Source organism: Pongo pygmaeus, chromosome 21, assembly GCF_028885625.2.
Source record: "Pongo pygmaeus isolate AG05252 chromosome 21, NHGRI_mPonPyg2-v2.0_pri, whole genome shotgun sequence".
Taxonomy (NCBI): Eukaryota; Metazoa; Chordata; class Mammalia; order Primates; family Hominidae; genus Pongo; species Pongo pygmaeus.
Window position 1 is genome coordinate 37,007,179 of NC_072394.2, and position 19,938 is coordinate 37,027,116.

Genomic DNA, 19,938 nt, shown 5'->3' on the forward strand with positions numbered 1-19,938 from the left:
ATTTATTATTTACTATTTATTATTATTTTTTTATTTACTAATTATTATTTTTTACTATTGACCAGGCTGGTCTCAAACTCCTGACCTCAAGTGATCCTCCCATCTCAGCCTCCCAAAGTGCTGGGATTACAGGCTTGAGCCACCACGCCTGGCTGCAAGGCTCTTACATTTAAAGTGACAAAATAAGCCAGGTGCAGTGGCTCACACCTGTAATCCCAGCACTTTGGGAGGTCGAGGCGGGCAAATCACTTGAGGTCAGGAGTTCAAGACCAGCCTAGCTAATGTGGTGAAACCCCATCTCTACTCTCTACCAAAAATACAAAAATTAGGCGGGCATGATAGCGCACGCCTATAATCCTGGCTACTCAGGAGGCTGAGGTGAGAGAATTGCTTGAACCCAGGAGGTGGAGGTTGCAGTGAGCCAAGATCACGCCATTGCACTCTATCCTGGGTGACAGAGTGAGACTCTATCTCAAAAAATAAGTATACAAATAAAGTGCCAAAATAACCAAGGGCAACCTCAATGCCCATCAGCAGGGCTGTACCTAGTCCAAACCACTGGATATTACAGAGCCATTAAAAAATTATCTCAAGACAAAATCATTAAGTGAAAAACAGCAAGCCAAAGAATGCTACTTAAAGGAGAATGCCATTTACCTACATAAACAAACAAACAAAAACCGTCTTTATGTATCTGTATCTATAGCTGTCTATAAATGCACAGAGGAAAGTCTGCAAAGACACATACCAAACAGATCCCAGTGGCCACGTCTGCAGAGGCGTAGAAAATGATGGGGGCTCAGGCAGATCTTTTCTTTTCTTTTCATTCCATAGTCTTTTTTTTTTTTTTTGGTAGAGATAGGGTCTTGCTATGTTGCACAGGCTGTTCTTGAACTCCTAGCCTCAAGTAATCCTTCTACCTTGGTCTCTCAAAGAGCTGGGATTACAAGCATGAGCCACCACACTCAGCCCATTCCATATTCTTCTATTTTGTTTGACTTCTTTCCCCCAGCAATAATGAATTCATGTATTACTTGATGATTTAAAATACATTTTAAAAAGAGATTAAGAAAAAAAAAGGTAAGAGATCATGCCAAGAGTCCAGCTGGTTTCTCTCAGCTATGAACACACTTGATCCACCTGCCTTTGGTTTCCATCCCTAACCCCAATCCCTCTTTCCAATAATTCAGTTTCTCCTGCCTTCAATGGCACCTGACCACTTGCAGACACCCCCCCTGTGATGCTTTAGAGTCCCTTCTCTCAGAAAGGCAGCCACAGAGAAGAAAGCTGTTGTCTGCCAAGTTCCATGGATGCTTCATAATCACTGCAACTGTATTTCCAGACCCAAACTTAAGACTAAGACTCATGACAAGACAACAGGCTGTGGACTATTTCTGTGGAGCTTGCCAACCTCCCTAGAGGCCCAGGGCAGGCCCAATGCCCACCTATGCCAGCCACCACTGGGAGGTAAGGAAAAGGAAGGAGATTCCAGAAAGGCAGGAGAGCCAGGGCAACCTTCTGGATTCCTTCAGGATATGCAGTTGAGCCCTGCAGAATTCTGCCTGCATGGGTCAGAAGTAAGAGGGGCTGCGCATCCACCATCCCTAACTACAGTGTGAGAGACAGAACAGGCCCTCCGACTGGGCCCCACCCAGGCTACAGGGCCCTCTATCTCTCTTTCTTCTGCTCACAAACCAAAACAACTGGCTGGGCTGGACATTAATCCTCCAGAAATGTCCATGCAGGAAACACCAGTCCCATCACTCACTGAAAAAGCCCTAACTCCTTTCTTTTCCCGCAGCTAACCTTGGAGGCAAGAATTACCCTGGGGATTATTCACTGGCATCATTATCTTTCCAGCCAGCCTGCTTCCCATCCAGGCTATTACACATAGGAAATGCCTGGCTGTGCCAATGGCAATTGAAATGGTAAATGGTACAAGTGATTCTCATAAGACTTCCACTACGAGGCCAGAGCCTGACCTGAGAGAACGCAGCACGTGGAGGAGGGAACTTCCAAGAAGGGTGGGTGAGTCCACCTAGAGTTTGTTAGACCCGCTGCCACAGAACCTCTGGAAGAGCTTATTAAAAATATAAATTCCTGATCCTGTATTCCACATTGAATCAACATTTCTGGGAGTGGGATCAGAGAACCTGGCTTTTTAAAACAGAGCCATGTACTTGGGACGGTTGCAACATAATTGCAGAGTTTAAAGCCTGTTAACAGGGAATCTGCATCTTTAACAAGCTCCCTCTGAGGATTCTGATTGAGAATCCTTCTCTGTGGAACAGAGGGACAGGCTTCCCAGCTCAGGGGAAGGCTGAGCTCCTTGCTGGTACTCCTCAGCCTGTGACCGCAGCCTCCTCTCCACCGCTCCCAGCCACACAATTTATGCTCAACTCCCCAACAGCCAGACCGGCCCCGTTCTCTGCCTGCCTTTGTTCCTGCCGTCCTGAGAGTCCGCAGAGCCTCTCCTTGCCCTCTCCCCCTCACTCTGTCTACTCCCTATGGGTGCTGGAACAACAGGCACCATTACAGAAAGGGGTACCTCAGAAATCAAGCCTTATGTGAATTTTGTTCTTGGCTCCTCCAATGACCTTCGACAAGAGACGACCTCTGCAAGCCTCTGTCCCTCATTTGTAAAGTAGGGATAACATGCCCTGTCTCCTAGGCTTGCTGAGAATTCAGCGTGGCTATGGCTCAGTGTGGTGCCCAATATATATCTGCCAGGTTCAGCCTTACACTGCTCTTACTTCCCTGTCCTGTCCAACTGGGAGCTAGTTGAGGGGAGTAACTGTCCCTCCTTCACGTCTACATCCCCGGTATGCAGAATCCAAAGCCATGGTTGAATGCTTGAGGCTGCAAAATGAATTCCTGTCCCCAAGCTGACCCCCATGCTGTCCCTCTTACCTGCCCAACGTTGAAGGTCAGTGTGATGGCATAAAAGAAATTAGAGTTGGCACTTCCTGCATAAATCCAGAGGTGCCACAGGACAGGGAAGAGCAGGGAACAGACGATGATGATGCAGGTAAGGACAAAGATGTTTCTCAGGACTGCAAAGACAGAGGGTCACAGTTAGCCTGATGCGCTCTCTCTGGCACCCTTTCCCTGCTGCAATGGCCCCCCGAATGGAGAGGCCCAAGGTGAGCCTCATGTAGCTCAAAGGCAGAGCACCCCCAGAGGTACTGGGGTGCCAGGAAGCAAACCCCAGACTCCCAAGTCAATGGCTCCCCATGCCCACAGCTGGTGGTAGCTCCTGGATTTGGATTATTTCCTCCCACTGTGGGCTTGGCTGGCTGAAGACCAGCTATAGTTAGAAATGTCATGAGTGCCTTGGGGCACCAAACAGGGCATTTCAGGAAGATATTCCCCTCACCTCCTAATCTTGGAGGGTCCAAGAGTACCCCTCTCCCCAAGCAGGGTGCCATCTGGCCATGTGGGATTATGGGTGGGAACCCCAGCATGAACCGTGACGATTAAAGCCCCACCGTGGGTCTCCATGGTGCCACAGTCCTGGGTCTTAGGAACATGTCTTCCATTCTCCTTAACTGGTGTCTTAGGACCCCTGCCTCGCTCTTCAAACATTCCCAACTCTCCCTTAGATGATAAAGGACCTCTTTTTGACACCGTCTCTCACTCCCTGCCCCTAAGGGAATGCCGAATCCCACCAGGAAGAAAGCTCTCCCTGAGGTCTCAGGAAGGACCTGCTACTCAAGGGTGGTCCAGAGGCAGGCAGGCAGGCAGGCAGGCAGGCTGGCTTCAGCCAAACGGGAGCATAGCACGGCAGCCGGGTACAGACTTCGTTAAAATCCTGCTCTGCCATTTATTAGCAAGTTTCTCTAGACCTCAGCTTCCTCATCTGTAAAATGAGGCTACACACCTAGTATGTACTTATAAAAATTAAAAATTAGGGTGGGCATGGTGGCTCATGCCTGTAATCCCAGCACTTTGGGAGGCTGAGATAGGAAGATTGCTTGAGCCCCAGAGTTCGAGACCAGCTTGGGCAATATAGTGAGACCCCATCTCTAAAAAAATTTTTAAATTTAAAAATAAAAAATGTTTAAAAATAAAAATAAAATGGGGCTAAAACGCACACTTCATTTGGATTAAACAAGATGACGTGAAAAAATGACACAGATATATCACTGGCTACGTTAGTTTTCCATTGCTACTATAGCAAATTCCCACAAACTTAGTGATTTAAATAATATTCTTTATTATTAAACAGTTCTGGAGGTCAGAAGTTCCAAAATGGGTCTCATAGGCTAAAATCTCTAGAGGAGAATCCCTCGCTTGCCTTTTCCAGCACCCAGAGGCCCCCTGCACTCCTTGGTTCATGGCCCCTTCCAGCTTCAAATCCAGCAATGGTGGATTGAGGCCTTCTCACATTGCATCACTCAGACCTTCTCTTCTGCCTCCCTCTTCCATCTTTTTTTTAAAATAGACTATTTATTTTGAGATGGAATCTCACTACATTGCCCAAGCTGGAGTGGAGTGGCTGGATCACATCTCACTTAAGCCTCGAATTCCTGGGCTCCAGGGATCCTCCTGTCTCAGCCTCCTGAGTAGCTAGAACTACAGGCAAGCACAAACAAGCCCAGTAGACTTTATTTTTTAGGGCAGTTTTAGTTTCACAGCAAAATTGGGCAGAAGATTTCCCATATTCCCCCTGCCTCCACCTCTTCCACTTTGAGGGACACTTGTGATTACACTGGGGCCACCTGGATTGTCCAGGATAATCTCCCCTCCCAAGGTCTTAAAGTCCCTTTGCCATGTAAGGCGATGTCTTCACAGGTTCTGGGGATTACAACGTGGACATCTTTGTGAGGGGAGGGCTACTACTCTGCCTACCACACTGTACTTTTTCCCCCCGTTTTAACTCTCTAGGGGTTATCAGACAGGAGGACTGTCTGTTATTTTTCTTTCTTTATACTTTATCATATTTTTAAAAACTAATAAATATTATTTAAAATAATTAAAAGAATACCTTTTTAAAAAGAACTTAGCACTGTGCCTGGTTCCCAGCAGACACTTAATGAATGGAAGTTCCCTTTTCTTCTCTGATACTGACCTTCAGGAAATCCCTTCTCCCAAGTGAGAATTTTGGGAGACTTAAAGGGTGGAGAAACTCCCAAACATTTAGGCCATCTGTATTAGTGTACAACAACTTAGTAGAGATGATGCCATACTGGGGGCTCATGCATTGGAAGGGGCCTGGATGATACAGATGATTCTCAACTCCCGCTACAAAACAAAATCACGGCCGGGTGCGGTGGCTCATGCCTGTAATCCCAGCACTTTGGGAGGCTGAGGCAGGTAGATCACCTGAGGTCAGGAGTTCGAAACCAGCCTGGCCAAAGTGGCAAAACCCCGTCTCTACCAAAAATACAAAAATTAGCCAGGCATGGTGGCAGGCGCCTATAATCCCAGCTACTTAGGAGGCTGAGGCACGATAATTGCTGGAACTGGAGAGGCAGAGGTTGCAGTGAGCCGAGATTGCACCACTGCACTCCAGCCTGAGCAACAGAGCAAGACTCTGTCTCAAAACAAACAAACAAACAAACAAAACAAAACAAAATGAAATCACATGGAGAGCCCTCAGACTAAGTCAAAGTCTCTAGGGTGGGGTTCAGGCATCCATATGAGGTTTTAAAAGCTTCCCAGGTAATTCCAATATGCAGTCGAGGCTGTGAACCACTGGATTACAGCTGCAGCCCCTTACAGTCTGCAACAGAGATGCCATTGAACTGTGTCAAAGGGAGAATAATCAGGACACGGTAGTTCACAGTTCTTTGTAAAGCTGAATATTTTCAAGTTACAGTTCATTCTTTATTGAGAAATGATAGATATCATTTTGTTGTTGTCATTAAAAAGTCCTTTATTTTATAACATGGAGAAGAATGGCTGGTAGTTGATTGTTTTAATGTCTTCAGCAAAATAAAAAGCTGGCAAGTCTGTCACCCCAGTTTATTGAAACATTAGTGGTCTAAGAAATCCCACAATTTGGACACTGGCCTGGAGGGCTTGCAAGATCCTCTTTTCTAATCTGAAGTTTCTCAATTCTGGGTTTTCAAAGATGAGAGGCCAAAACCCTGACTCAAGCCTCCTGAGACCTCCCAGGAACAAGGAGTCTTGCAAAGGGACATTTTCACTGAGAATTACTATTATTATTAAACCATGTTACTACCTCAAGAAGGAGAACAAATGCTTCCCACTCCTCTAACCCAGCATCACTATGTACATTTCTCAGTGGTTCTTTCTGATCCCCTGGAAATTATTTTGCTGAAAAGAACACAGACTATTCCCAAAATAAAATGTTTGCAGCCTGCCAGACCAGGTGGTTCTTGTTCTGTGCCTCCAGCCAGGGACACAGATTTCAGACAGGGTGACAGGAAGGAAACCAAGTGCAAAGAGATGAGAGAGGCTCACTGGCAGCCTCTGGGTGCTATCTCGAAGGGCTGCAAAGATACATTCCCATGCGGCTAGAGAACCATCAGCAGCATGCAGTTGGCTTCTGGCCTGTGGTGACCTCTGCAGGAACGGGGAGCTGCTATTCACTCTTGCTGGCTGACAGCCAGAAGATTAAAGCTATATATGCCAGAGCAGATGGAGCTGGAGACCTGGGGTACGGGACAGCTTGTTCCAGGCACCATAAAGCATCAGAGGTGACCAGGGCCTAACAAGGTGAAAGGGTTCACCCTTCATCAGACTTGCAAGGCCAGATGGAATCAGGTTCCCCACCACATTCACTGGGTGGCTTATCCAATCTCTGGCACCATGATTGATGAACTGGAACTTCAGGCAAGCCACTTTCCCTTCAGAGCCTCAGGCATTCAGAAAGAAAATCTCACCTGAAAAATCCAGTCCAATCAGAAGGGTAACAGAGGGGATTTGGGGACTTCAAAGGCCATGGTGATATTCCCTTTCTTAAACGAGGTGCCAAAACACATGGGAATATATTTTATCATGATTCTTTATATGTATATCTATCAACATTCTTTTATCGCTATACAATAGTAATAAAAACAAAACAAACACACACACAAATCCATCCCTTTGGTAACTGGCTCCTTCTGCTGGACCGTGCAGGCTAGCATGGGCTCTGCCAGCAGGCTGTTCCCTAACACCACAATTGTGCGTCTGTATGACTCATCCAAGCTCCAGAGAGTCCAGCGTCTGGGACCTACACTCAGGGAGGGGCCACATTCCTTTTCTCCTCTCCACTGCACAGGAAAACAGAAAGGTGAATGTGGGAGCACACATGTTAGCGCTGACAGCTAATGTTTAAATGGAATTCCTAGCCACATTAAATATATTCAACGTAGGCTTAAACACGTCTCTACACATACATCCCACTCATAGGTCCCAAGGACCAGGGCTGATGCTGCTCCCAGCTAATAATGATTCACAGTTGTCAAGCCCCAAACAGGTTCTCCAAGCACGTGTACTCCCTGCTGCAGGAGCAGTGAAGCAAAGGCGGACAGCTACTATTCTCTGCAGGATCTTCAGACAACCTGAACCTGCAGACTATGTGCCCTGCCAGCCAGCAAAAGCAACTATTAGATCATTCAGGTTTCTGGAAACCCCATCCTTCTTCTTTGTGCCTCCTCACCCCAGAGGGCATAAAATAGTTTATTCGAGTCTTGAAAAATATGTTTATTCTGATGACTCTGGCTACCAAGCCCGAAGCTCTGATCACGGAACTATGTGAGAGACTCCCCTGCATAATTATTACTCACGATACTAACTGCAGTGCTATTTACAGATATTCTTTCTCAAACTTAACACACTCATGAGTTATTTTATTTGATTAATGGAAAAATCAGACGCTCAGAAAGGTTAAATGATGTGCCTAAGAACACGTGGGGCTCGTAATGGGAATGCCAGGAATCGGAGTCAAGTGACTCTCCAGACTGCTCAGCAAATGGGATGAAAGACAGTCACTGAGGGAGAGAGAGTGCCCAGTGTGGGATGGGCAACCAAAAAAATCCATTCTACATTCTTGAAATCCACTATCACAAACTGAGGCGTGTCCATGTTTTGGTGGTCTCATGATTTGTCACTGGCCACTCTGCCGAGGGGCCCCAAGCTGACTCTCAACCTACCGGACTGGGTGACTCTTGTCTGTGCAGAGAGAATGTCACCACAGAAGACACTGCTTCCTCCTCCCAGTCAGGCCAGATGGGTCACAGCCCCACCAGGCCATCACCTGCAGGAGTAGCCCTGGCTCAGCTGCCCACACCACTGTTTACCTTCACTCAGAGGCACACTCCTATAGGTAGGCTGCTTCCCACAGCTGGTCAGTTTCACTTCCTGGTTGACACCCAAAACAACAACAAAGACTCACTTCCTCTGAAGCCTGCACTCCCTAGTTCATTCCTGACACCTTGCTGGACACCCACAGCAGGCAAGGAAAGTTCAACAGCTCCCTTCCATGCCTCGTTTAGAGAATCAGGTGGTGCTGGGCCACTGACACTGCCTCTTTATTGGGGAGGTTTAAAAACCCACTCCACAAACGTTTGCAAGGTCTTCTATGTGTCAGCTTCAGTCCTGAGTGCTGGGGACACAAAGGTGAATGAGTAGTGATATCTACCCTGATGGAGCCCCCAAACACTGAAAAGAACCCACCATAGAGGGCTAAGAGCACTGGCGACCTAGGCAGCACAGATAGGTCATCACTAAGCCACCTCTGAGGAGGGGATGGTTAGAGCTTAGAGGGGTTGTCACAGTGGGCAGGGAAGTCTAACTTTGCCCCTCTGCCTTCTAGTAACCTTTGGGTGCAGTGCTGGGGAATGGTTCAAAGCCCAGGGCATAGAGTTCTGCTGTCTAGTATGGTAGCCTAGCTACATGTGGCTTCTGAAATTTAAATTAAAAATTCAGGTTCTCAGGCACATAAGTGGCTACCCCATTGAACTGTGCAGACAGAGGACATTTCCATCATCGTAAAGCCCTGCTGGACAGCACTGGGTAGGGGTTCACAGATCTGGATTCCAATCCCGGCTCTTCTAATTAGAAGTCACGTGTCTTTGAATGAGTGGCTCTACCTTTCTGTACCTCAGTTTTCTCATCTGCAAAATGTGGATACTTACCTCAAAGGCTGGTGTGAAGATCAAATGAGCTAATTAATGCATGTAACACTGTGAGAGCCACAGTGGCCAGGTACACAGTAAGTGCTCAATAAATGGCAATCATTTTTATCATCACAAGTCCGCGGCACCTGGAAGCAGGTATTGTGCCTCATGCCTCTGCTCCCTTCCTAGTGCTGCCAGCGTAACAGGTGCCTGGTAAATGCCTATGAATTCCTTTTCCCTGCAGCAGTCTCATCCAGGCCCAGGCTGACATAAATCTGTGGGAGAGGCAGGACTACTCACATCTGTAGAGATGGTTCCACACGGGGAAGAAGGCCATGTAGAGTGCCACATCCCCCACTGTCGGGTAGGACTTAAAGATGGCGATGACAGCGATCTGGATAAACATGAAGAAGATGGGGTGCTCCCTGGGGCAGGGCAGGGGAAAGAGAGAGAGAGAGAGATGAGTCAGGGACCAGGCCTACCCTAGAGACTCCTGACTCCATCCTTTGAACCAAAAATAATCCTCAGGGGACTTCAGGAAGGGGCTGGCTCTGCTATCCACAAGGCATGAGCCAGGCCCCAGTAGCAGAGCAGAAAACTGCAGGGACCCAGAAATACCCAGAGGTGGTGAGGAGGGCCTGGCAAACACTAGGGAAACAGCCCACAGAGACATTTCCCATCAACAGCCCCCCTCTGCCTCTGCCAGCTCTGGGCCTTCCCCTAGGAGCCAGAGGAAGAAAACAAATGAAGTCAGCATTCTTTATGACTGGGCTTAAATGACTGCTTGGCAGGATAATTAGGCGGCCTCCCTTGCCAGAGGCCCCTCTGACAACTGGACGCAAGGCAGGAAGTGCCTCCTTGCTGATGCCTTTTTTTCTCTGACAACATGGTCAGCAGGGTCTACAGACCCATAGTGCGATGAACTTCTTTCCAGGAAGAGAACTGTGAACTGCACAGAGCTTTTCAGTTCTTAAGGGCTGGGACTATTCTTGTTAACTTAAACTAATAGCAGTTTCAATTATTATTTTAACCTAATAATAAGTGATGGCAATGGGTGTCCTCTCCTGAACTCCCTCTGTGGAAAGTCCTTTTCCTGCGTCCTCTCACGTGATCCTCACCACACCTCAACACCCCTCAAGGCAGGCAATCCTGGGCCGGGCACAGTGGCTCACATCTGTAATCCCAGCACTTCGGGAGGCTGAAGCAGGAGGATGGCTTGAGCCCAGGAGTTTGAGACCAGCCTAGGCAACATAGTGAAATCTCATCTCTACAAAAAATTAAAAAGTAGCCGGGTGTGGTGGCATATGGCTGTAATTTCAGCTATTCAGGAGGCTGGGGTGGGAGGGTTGCTGGCGCCAGGAGGTTGAGGCTGCAGTGAGCCGTGATCAACCACTGCACTCCAGCCTGGATGACACAGTGTGAGACCTTGTCTCAAAAAGAAAAAAAAAAAGTAGGCAATCCTCTCACCTGTACTTCACAGATGAGGAAACAGATTCAGAGAAGTGCATTGACTGAGTAGGTTAGTAAGCGATGGAGTTGTTTGTCTCCAGAGCTCTTAATCACGCCCAATACTGTTCTCCTGAGTGCTGATCACACTTCCAAGCTCCGGTCAGGAGAGAGTTGGGGGACAGAGCTCAATCTCAGTGCTCCTCCGAGAGCTGACCAAGTGCTAAAGGGAAGCCAACAGGGAGAGGCTGGATCTACACCCTCCTCAGCTACATTTCAACCACATGCACGTGGCCTACTTCTGCACAGTACCTGGATGCCTAGCCCATGAAGGTTTTCTTCAGAGATTAATGACCTTTTTGTCTTGCAGGTCAAAGGTCAGGGTGACTCCATGGGTGTGAATCTGAGATGTGCAGACAAACACGTCCACACCCAGAATGCTCCAGTGCTGCTGTGCAGCAAATGCCTCAGAAACGCAGCTTGGCAAAGGCGTGCAGCCCTGTAGCCTCTAAGAAGCATCCAGCTATAGCTCAGGGTGAACATCTTCCTAAACACAATCCAAATCACTGGCTTCAGGCTTTTCAGGTAGCTGGTAACAACGGCAACATTTCTATGAAAAGGCTGGTGAAAATGCGGTGACAAAAAAACAGACTACAGCCTCCTGCAGCACTGCACAGGGACTAGGGTGGCCTGAAGGGCCCTGTTGCTACAAAGCTGGCACTGGAAACAAATCTTGCAGGGGGCAGGAGAACTTAGGTGGAAATTCATACCCAGACAGAAGAGAAGACAGCAGGGTGAGCAGGTCTCTTCATATTTTCTGTCCCCACAACTGTGTGGGCCTGGCTCAGGTCATAAAATGGTGACATTATTGCCTACCCAGGAGCAATGTGTGGCTTTGCATGCAGACAATAAAAGCTGCCGGAGAGGTGGCTGCATGGCCAGTGCGGAAGGGTGCCCTAGGCTCCCTGCTCCTCTTCACCCAGTGGCTGGGCCTAACCGGAACAAGGACAGGGAAGGTGGACCACAGACAGCTGGAGAGCTCAGCCGGGCAAGGCTGCCAGTTCCGGAGCCTGCCAGGCCATGGAAGGAGGGTGTTCTGTCAGAAGCCAGGCCAGGGCTGTGTCATGGGAAGGAAGCATTAGCTTTTGAGGTTTTACACAATGGGAACCATGTGCATGGGTGCACAGACCATGGAGAATGGCAGGAAGGTTAGGACAGAGAACTTGAGCTCTTGAAATCTAAATCAAACTCTCTTTCAGGTTCCCCGGACCATCTAGGCGTATCTGTACCTGTCTGTGCCTGTTTTCCCTTATCTGAAGCTAGGGTAATAGAACCATTTCCGGAGGCTACTACAAGCAATCTCTCTGGAGCTTGGCATGGTGCAGGGGGATAAGCATAGATTCTGGAACCAGACAAACCTGAGTCTAAATCCCAGCTCCACTGCTTACTAGCTGTGTGACTGGGAAAATCATCCCACCTCTCTGAGCATCAATTTCCTCAACTATAAAATGGGAGTGATAAGAATCTAACGCCTACCTCCAGGAGTTGCTAGGTTAGGTATGATTATGTTTCAGAGGGTCTAGAAAGGCGCCTGGAATGGAGCAGGCCTAACATCTGTCAGCTCTCTTAGACTGCAGAAGAGAACTCCACACATCGTTTGGAGGGAAACAGATCAGGAGATTAAACAGTTGCAGGTGGCCAGCCTCCCAACTAAACTATCCAGAGTCTCTGTGGACCACCTGTCACTGGGCTGTTGATGGAGACATTCCACCAGATACACTTTTTCCAAACACACTCCCCTCCACAACTCCTGTTCCAAGAGGAAGTGCAGTGGCACAAGCAGCTCACTGAAGCCTCAAACTCCCAGGCTCAAGTCATCCTCCTGCCTCAGCCTCCCAAGCAGCTGGGACTACAGGGGCACAACACCACACCTGGATAATTTTTGTTGTTGTTGTTGTTGCTGAGACGGAGTGTTGCTCTGTCGCCCAGGCTGGAGTGCAGTGGCACAATCTTGGCTCACTGTGACCTCTGCCTCCTGGGTTCAAGCAATTCCCCTGTCTGAGCTTCCAGAGTAGCTGGGACTATAGGCACCCGCCACCACACCCGGCAAATTTTTGTATTTTTAGTAGAGACAGGGTTTCACCATATTGGTCAGGCTGGTCTCGAACGCCTGACCTCAAGTGATCCACATGCCTTGGCCTCCCAAAGTGCTGGGATTACATGCGTGAGCCACTGCACCCAGGCCGCCACCTGGCTAATTTTTAAAATTTTTGTAGATATAGGATCTTGCTATGTTGTCCAGGCTGGTCTCAAACTCCTGGCCTCAAGTGACCCTCCTGCCTCAGCCTCCTGAAGTACTGGGATTACAAGTGTGAGCCACCATGCCTGGCCACCGCCTGGCTCTAGTCCAAAACAGTGAATGGGCTCAGCAGCAATGTGGGCTTGAGCACCTCAGAGTGAGGCCAGGGAAAATGCTGGGACTCCAAAGCACCCTCACTGCAGCCTGCACCCATGTGACTCTATTGCCTGCTATGGCGCTGGCAACTGCGGCAACTGAAGGCAGGTTCCTTAGGTGAGATGCTCTAAACCTGACAGCAGGTGCTCCACATTTGAAGGCCACCCTCAAGGCTATTAGGGGCAGGGGCTTCTCGGACAGCTCTGTAGACACAGCAGCAGCAGGTCCAGCCACTTACTTTAGCTTTATGGCTAAGGGGATGGTGTAGAAGAAGACGTTGATCTGAAACACACATACAAAGAAGAGGCTGAAGTGCTCAAACATCTCTGCAAAGAAGTACCAGAAAAGACCAATGTTTGGAGTGAGATCTGGAACAGAAAGTCTGGAATTAAGAAAACAAAGGGAGAGAAAAAAGACAAAAGTTATAAATTGTCTGCTTTGACCTTGATTTCTCCTGAAGACTTTGGTCACTGCTGGGCAGCCAAGGACAACTTTCTCCCTAGAGAGATCAGGATGGGAAGGGCTCTCTAGGTACCCTGGATACAGGTAATTAACAAAAATGAGCAGAGACATATAATGATAACCCATAACAAATATTAGCTAAGCCAAACAAATCTGAAATGAAGCAGGGATTCATCCTAGGAATAAAGAGACTCACCCCTGTTTTACTGCGCAAGACAGTTTAAAATCAGGAGATACCCAGTACTGTAACTGTGTTTTAAAACACAGGATCTATTTTGGGCATTCTAAAGACCTGCCTAGAGGATCATGCTCAAAGATCCTGCTCTTCCCCATTCTTACTCCACACCCCACAGCAGGAGCCAGAAAACCGAGTGCCTGAGACTGCAGTGAGACTTCTAGGGGCCTTAGGAACAATCGGTGCGTTCTGGCTAAGATCCCCAGGGTCCCAGTCTTAATTGAGAAATTAGGGTTTAACTGGAAAACTTTTTGTCCAATTAAATCAGACAAATATTTCGCTGCAATTCTGGCTCTTCTAAAGTTCACATTTTTGATTTTAAAAAATTTGAAGTTGAAACTGATCTCAATACATAATTTAAAAAGGACAACAAATAGGGCACGCAGAGGGAGAGATGAGTGTTGGCTCTCAGTCAGATTTCCCTGACTGAGGCCTCCGCCCAGGTTAACTTTTGCCTCTTGCTGTAACTATACCTCCTTTTCTGTGAAATGAGGTAAAGAACACAATCCGTGGCCCAGCAGAAAGAACCCTTCACCTGGCACCGCAACTCCTATCTAAGGCAGAGCATGAAGAGCTGAAGTTAGCAAGTCATTGTTATGCTCAGCCAGGATTTAACACAAATAAGCAGTCCAGAATCCCAAATGGGAGTTCTGCCACTCCAGATCGCTTCCCCACCTGCACAGGTTTAAGAGTCTGTCACCTATTGGGCTGTGAGCTCCCCAAAGCTTAGGGAGCAACCAAGTCTTCGGCACCCACGCAGAGCCTGGCACGTAGAGGGCATTCGGAAATGTTTATAGAATTCATGAATATACACTCAGGCAAGCCTGCAATACTCAAGTCCATGTGAGTTTTCCCTCAAGGTTTGACGTGTGGCAGGTGGCATTATTTTCAAACTGTCAGAGGCCCTCTTGCACTAGAGGAACACATCCATTCTTGTTTAGAATTGAGCCCAAACCTCCCAGTTAGAGGCTGGAATTTGCTTTGGATGTTCCCAGGGAGTGCTCTTTAACCCACTTATGCTGGAGGTTGCAAATTTTTTTGTGTGAAAAATCAGATCTTGGCGATGACCTTGAGCAGTAGGACGTAAATAACTCCCACAAGCTTAGCATTCCAATAACAGAATACTAGGCATAAATGGGTTAATCCCACCATATCAAAGGTGTATTTCACAGTACAGGTTCTCAAAGTGTGTTCCCTAAACCAGCAGGCCAACAGCATTGGCATCACCTGAAAACCGGAGAAATGCAAATTATTGATCCCTCCCCAAGACCTACTTAATCAGAACCTCTGAGGACGGGCCCAGCAATCTGGGTTTTAATAAGTCCTGCAGGTGATTCTGATGCACCTTAAGGTTTGAGAACTGCTGCTATTTAATATAAAGGCTTCCTGTGGTCACTCACCCTGAGTCCAGCTAGAGCTATGAAAACCAAATTAGCTTCCAGAGTTTTGTGGGGGGGGTTTTAACTGACAACATATAGTTGTACGAATTTACGGGTGATTTTATGTGATGTTATGATTTCTGAATACAATGTAGAATAATTAAATCTAGCTAGTTAACATTTCCATCACCTCAAATATTAAACACTGTTTGTGGTGGGAACAATTGAAATTTACTCTCTTAGCAATTTTGGTATGTACAATACTCTACTGTTAACCATATTCACCATGCTGTGCTAGTACTCAAGAAAAGAAAAGAAAAAAACATATTCCTCCTGAGATTTTGTACCCCTTTGACCATTATCTCCCCATTCGCCCACCCCACCGGCATCGGTAACCACCCTTCTACTCTCTGCTTCTATGAGCCTAATTGTTTTAGCGTCCACATATAAGTGAGAACACATGCGGTATTTGTCTTTCTGTGCCTAGCTCATTCCACTTAGCATCAGATTCTCCAATTCCATCCCTACTACTGTCATAAATGACAGAATTTCCTTTTTTAAGACTGAATAGTATTCTGCTGTGTATATATACCAAATTTTCTTTATCCATTTGTTTGTTGATGGACATTTAGATTGATTCCATAATTTGGCTATTATGAATAATGCTGCAATGAACATGGGAGTGCAGACAAATCTTCAACAAACTGATTTCAAAAATTTTGAGTTGCCTGTAATCCCAGCACTTTGGGAGGCCAAGGCAGATGGATCATTGAGACCAGCGTGGCTAACATGGTGAAACCCCGTCTCTACTAAAAATACAAAAATTAGCCGGGCATGGTGGTGCATGTCTGTAGTCCCAGCTACTCGGGCGGCTGAGGCAGGACAATCACTTGAAACCAGGAGGTGGAGGGTGGAGGGTGCAGTGAGCGGAGATGGCCCCACTGCACTCCAGACTGGGCAACAGAGCGACACCCTGTCTCAAAAAAAAAGAAAAAAATCCTCTGAGTAAGTAGCCGGAAGTGGGATTGCTGGATCAAATGGTAATTCTATTTTTAGTTGTTTAAGGAATGTTCATACAGTTTTCCATAATGGCTGTACTAATTTACATTCTGGACAATGGTATACAAGTGTTCCCTTTTCCCCACAGCTTCTAGAATTTTCTAATGTGGTCATTACTTACATAAAGCCATAGACTGCGGGGATGAAATCCCAAGAGCTGAGAAGGAAGAAGGAGAGGCAAATGATTACCACTAGGCTTCCCACATACATCATGGCATACTCCCAAGAAAAGATCCAGAAGGCTTTGCTCTTCATTTTCACAGGTATGTACTGCCGCTAGGAGAGAAGGAAAAGTAATATAAACTTAGGGATGTAAACAACAGAGGGCAGCTATTAGCTTACACTTAAAGATCCCTCCTGCAAAACCATGCTATGATACACAGGTTTATAATTTTGCTTTGGTCTTTAATTAACTAAGAAGGACGTAAGTGTTAAAAAGGTATTATGGGTGCATCCTCTGACCTCAGACCTAGTAACACCATTTCTAGGTATGTATCCTGGAGACATGTTGCAGAAGATACAAATGGAGGAACATTCATTGCACCATTGTTTGAAATATCAAGAAAAAAATCCTTAAATAGAGGAACAAATAAATTGTGGTATATTGACATATGGTATACTATTTGCCAGGTTAAATGAATATATTGTATCTATAAATGTCAACATGGCTAGATCTAAAAAAATGAGGTTAGTTATAATAGAAAATTGCCAGACAAGCCTATTACATGAAAATACTTATGTGTTCTGAGATTATACCAAATAATACTATTATTTACACACACACACACACACACACCTGTAAGTTTCATAAAACATAGATTAGAAGGACATATACTAAAGTTATGATAGCATTAGCCTCCTGGGAATGAGAGAGGAAAATATAATTGGAACCTAAGAAACTTCATATAACCTGGCATTCATATGCAAAATGAAAAGAAATAAACAAGTAAAAAAGACTTAAAAAAAAAACCCAAATTTGGGTTAAAAAAACTAAAAAAACTTCAACTTTATCTGCTTTTATTTGTTTGAGACGGAGTCTCACTGTGTCGCCAAGGTAGAGTGCAGTGGCACGATCTCGGCTCACTGCAACCTCTGCCTCCAAGTTCAAGCGATTCTCCTGCCTCAGCCTCCCAAGTAGCTGGGACTACAGGTGCACGCCACCACACCCAGTTAATTTTTGTATTTTTAGTAGAGATGGGGTTTCACCATGTTGGCCAGGATGGTCTCCATCTCTTGACCTCGTGAATCACCCGCCTTGGCCTCCCAAAGTGCTGGGATTACAGGCGTGAGCCACCGCACCTGGCCTTTTTTTTTTTTTTTTTTTTGAGACAGAGTTTCGCTCTTGTTGCCCTGGCTGGAGTGCAATGGTGCGATCTCGGCTCACTGCAACCCCCACCTACCGGGTTCAAGCGATTCTCCTGCCTCAGCCTCCTGAGTAGCTGGGACTACAGGTGCCCGCCACCACACCCAGCTAATTTTTATATTTTTAGTAGAGATGGGGTTTCACCATGTTGGCCAGGCTGGTCTCAAACTCCTGACCTCAGGTGATCTACCCGCCTTGGCCTCCCAAAGTGTTGGGATTACAGGCATGAGCCATTGCGCCTGGCCTCACATATTTTATTAAGTATGACAACAGCAAATATGAAACAATATAGCAAAAATCTTAATATCTGTTTAGTTTGGGCAGTAGACATATGGCTATTATTATACATTTTCTGTATTTTTCCTCTCTTAAAAATGTTTTCCTCAAAAAAAAAAAAAGATGCTGAGGGAAGAGAAATAATTTATGACTTGTTGTAAGAAAAAGGAAAATAAGAATTACCAGAAAACAAAAAAACCACCCCAGTATGTGAGAAAACAGAAATGAGTTTAAACAAATCACAATCAATTTAAATGAACAAAACTGTATAACTAAAAATCATGTTGTCAGGGACTAGGCATGGTGGCTCATACCTGTAATCCCAGCACTTTGGGAGGCTGAGGTGGGAACATCACCTGAGGCCAGGAGTTCAAGACAAGCCTGGCCAACATAGCAAAACCCCATCTCTAATGAAAATACAGAAATTAGCTGGGTGTGGTGGTGTCCGCCTGTAGTCCCAGCTGCTCCGGAGACTAAGGCATGAGAATCACTTGAACCCAGGATGCAGAGGCTGTAGTGAGCCGAGATTGCACCACTGCACTCCAGCCTGGGCAACAGAGCGAGACTCTGTCTCAAATAAAATAACATAACATAACATAACATAATATAAAATAAAATAAAATAACATAACATAACATAAAATAACATAAAATAAAATAAAATAAATCATGTTGTTAGGAAAAAAATCAGTTATGCAGCTACATGCTATTTACAAGAGATATATCTTAAAATATAAGACACAGAGGCCGGGCGCGATGGCTCATGCCTGTAATCCCAGCACTTTGGGAGGCTGAGGCAGGCAGATCACGAGGTCAGGAGATCGAGACCATCCTGGCTAACATGGTGAAACCCCGTCTCTACTAAAAATACAAAAATTAGCCGGGTGTGGTGGCAGGCACCTGTAGTCCCAGCTACTCGGGAGGCTGAGGCAGGAGAATGGCGTGAACCCGGGAGGCAGAGCTTGCAGTGAGCCGAGATTGCACCACTGCACTCCAGCCTGGGCGACAGAGTGAGACTCCGTCTCGGAAAAAAGAGAAGAGAAAAAAAAATATATATATATATATATAAAAATATATATATATGTATATATGACACAGAAAAGCTGAAAAATCAAAGGACTTTTTCAGATATGCCACGGAAACATTAAGCAAAAGAAAGCTAGCGTGGTTATACTATTATCAGATAAAATAGACTTTTATGTAAAAAAGTATAGCAGAGATAAAAATAGTCCAATAATGATAAAAGGCTCCATTCATTGGAAAAATATAACAGTTCTAAATTTGAATGTAACTAATAACAGTCTCAAAATATATAAAACAAAAGTGGATTAAGCTACAAAGGAAAAATAGACAAATCCATCATCAGTGCATAATTGATAGATCAAGCAGATAAATTAGTAATCAAATAGAAAAAATGAAGCACATTTCACAAGTTTAATCTCATAAGATCTTACAAATCATACTTATATAGAGCAGGGCACCTAATAACTAAGTAATTCACATTCATTTCAAGCATTTTGGGGGTATTTATAAAAACATCACATACTTAAATCAGTCCATAAACCCATATTGACTTCAAGGAATCTTTATCATACAGACTCCAATCTCTGATGATAATGGAATTAATAGAAATTATTAATGAAAAGATAACCTAAAATAAATTAGAAAAAAACTTGCTGACCTCACATACGTATCACTTTTTTGTTGTGACAACACTTAACATCTATTTTCTTAGTAATTTCCAAGTATACAATATATTATTAACTATAGTCATGTTGCATAATAAATCTCTTGAATTGTATTATAAAAAATTAAAACACTTTTCCAAATAACCTAGGAGTCAAAGAGAAATGATTATGTCAGAAAATACCTCATATTACTATTTGTGTAATGTAGACAAAACAATACTCTGAGGAAAAAGTACAGCCTTAGAAATTTACTTTGGTTGGCCGGGCGTGTTAGCTCACGCCTGTAATCCCAGCACTCTGGGAGGCCGAGGCAGGTGGATCGTGAGGTCAGGGGGTCTAAACCATCCTGGCTAACGTGGTGAAACTCTGACTCTACTAAAAATACAAAAAAATTAGCCAGGCGTGGTGGTGGGTGCCTGTAGTCCCAGCTACTCGGGAGGCTGAGGCAGGAGAATGGTGTGAACCTGGGAGGTGGAGCTTGCAGTGAGCCGAGATCACGCCACTG

General features: G+C 45.7%; 1 protein-coding gene across 1 annotated transcript in view; it reads right to left on the reverse strand.

Moving 5' to 3' along the window:
• The window catches only part of PIGU (phosphatidylinositol glycan anchor biosynthesis class U), a 114,278-nt gene that overhangs the window by 11,643 nt on the left and 82,697 nt on the right, over positions 1–19,938 (reverse strand). The window contains exons 8-11 of the mRNA XM_054466731.1: positions 16,229–16,383; positions 13,211–13,354; positions 9,372–9,496; positions 2,911–3,053 (exon numbers count right to left, since the gene is read on the reverse strand). Of these exons, the coding sequence (XP_054322706.1) occupies positions 2,911–3,053; positions 9,372–9,496; positions 13,211–13,354; positions 16,229–16,383 (567 nt within the window). The remainder of the gene's footprint in view (positions 1–2,910; positions 3,054–9,371; positions 9,497–13,210; positions 13,355–16,228; positions 16,384–19,938) is intronic.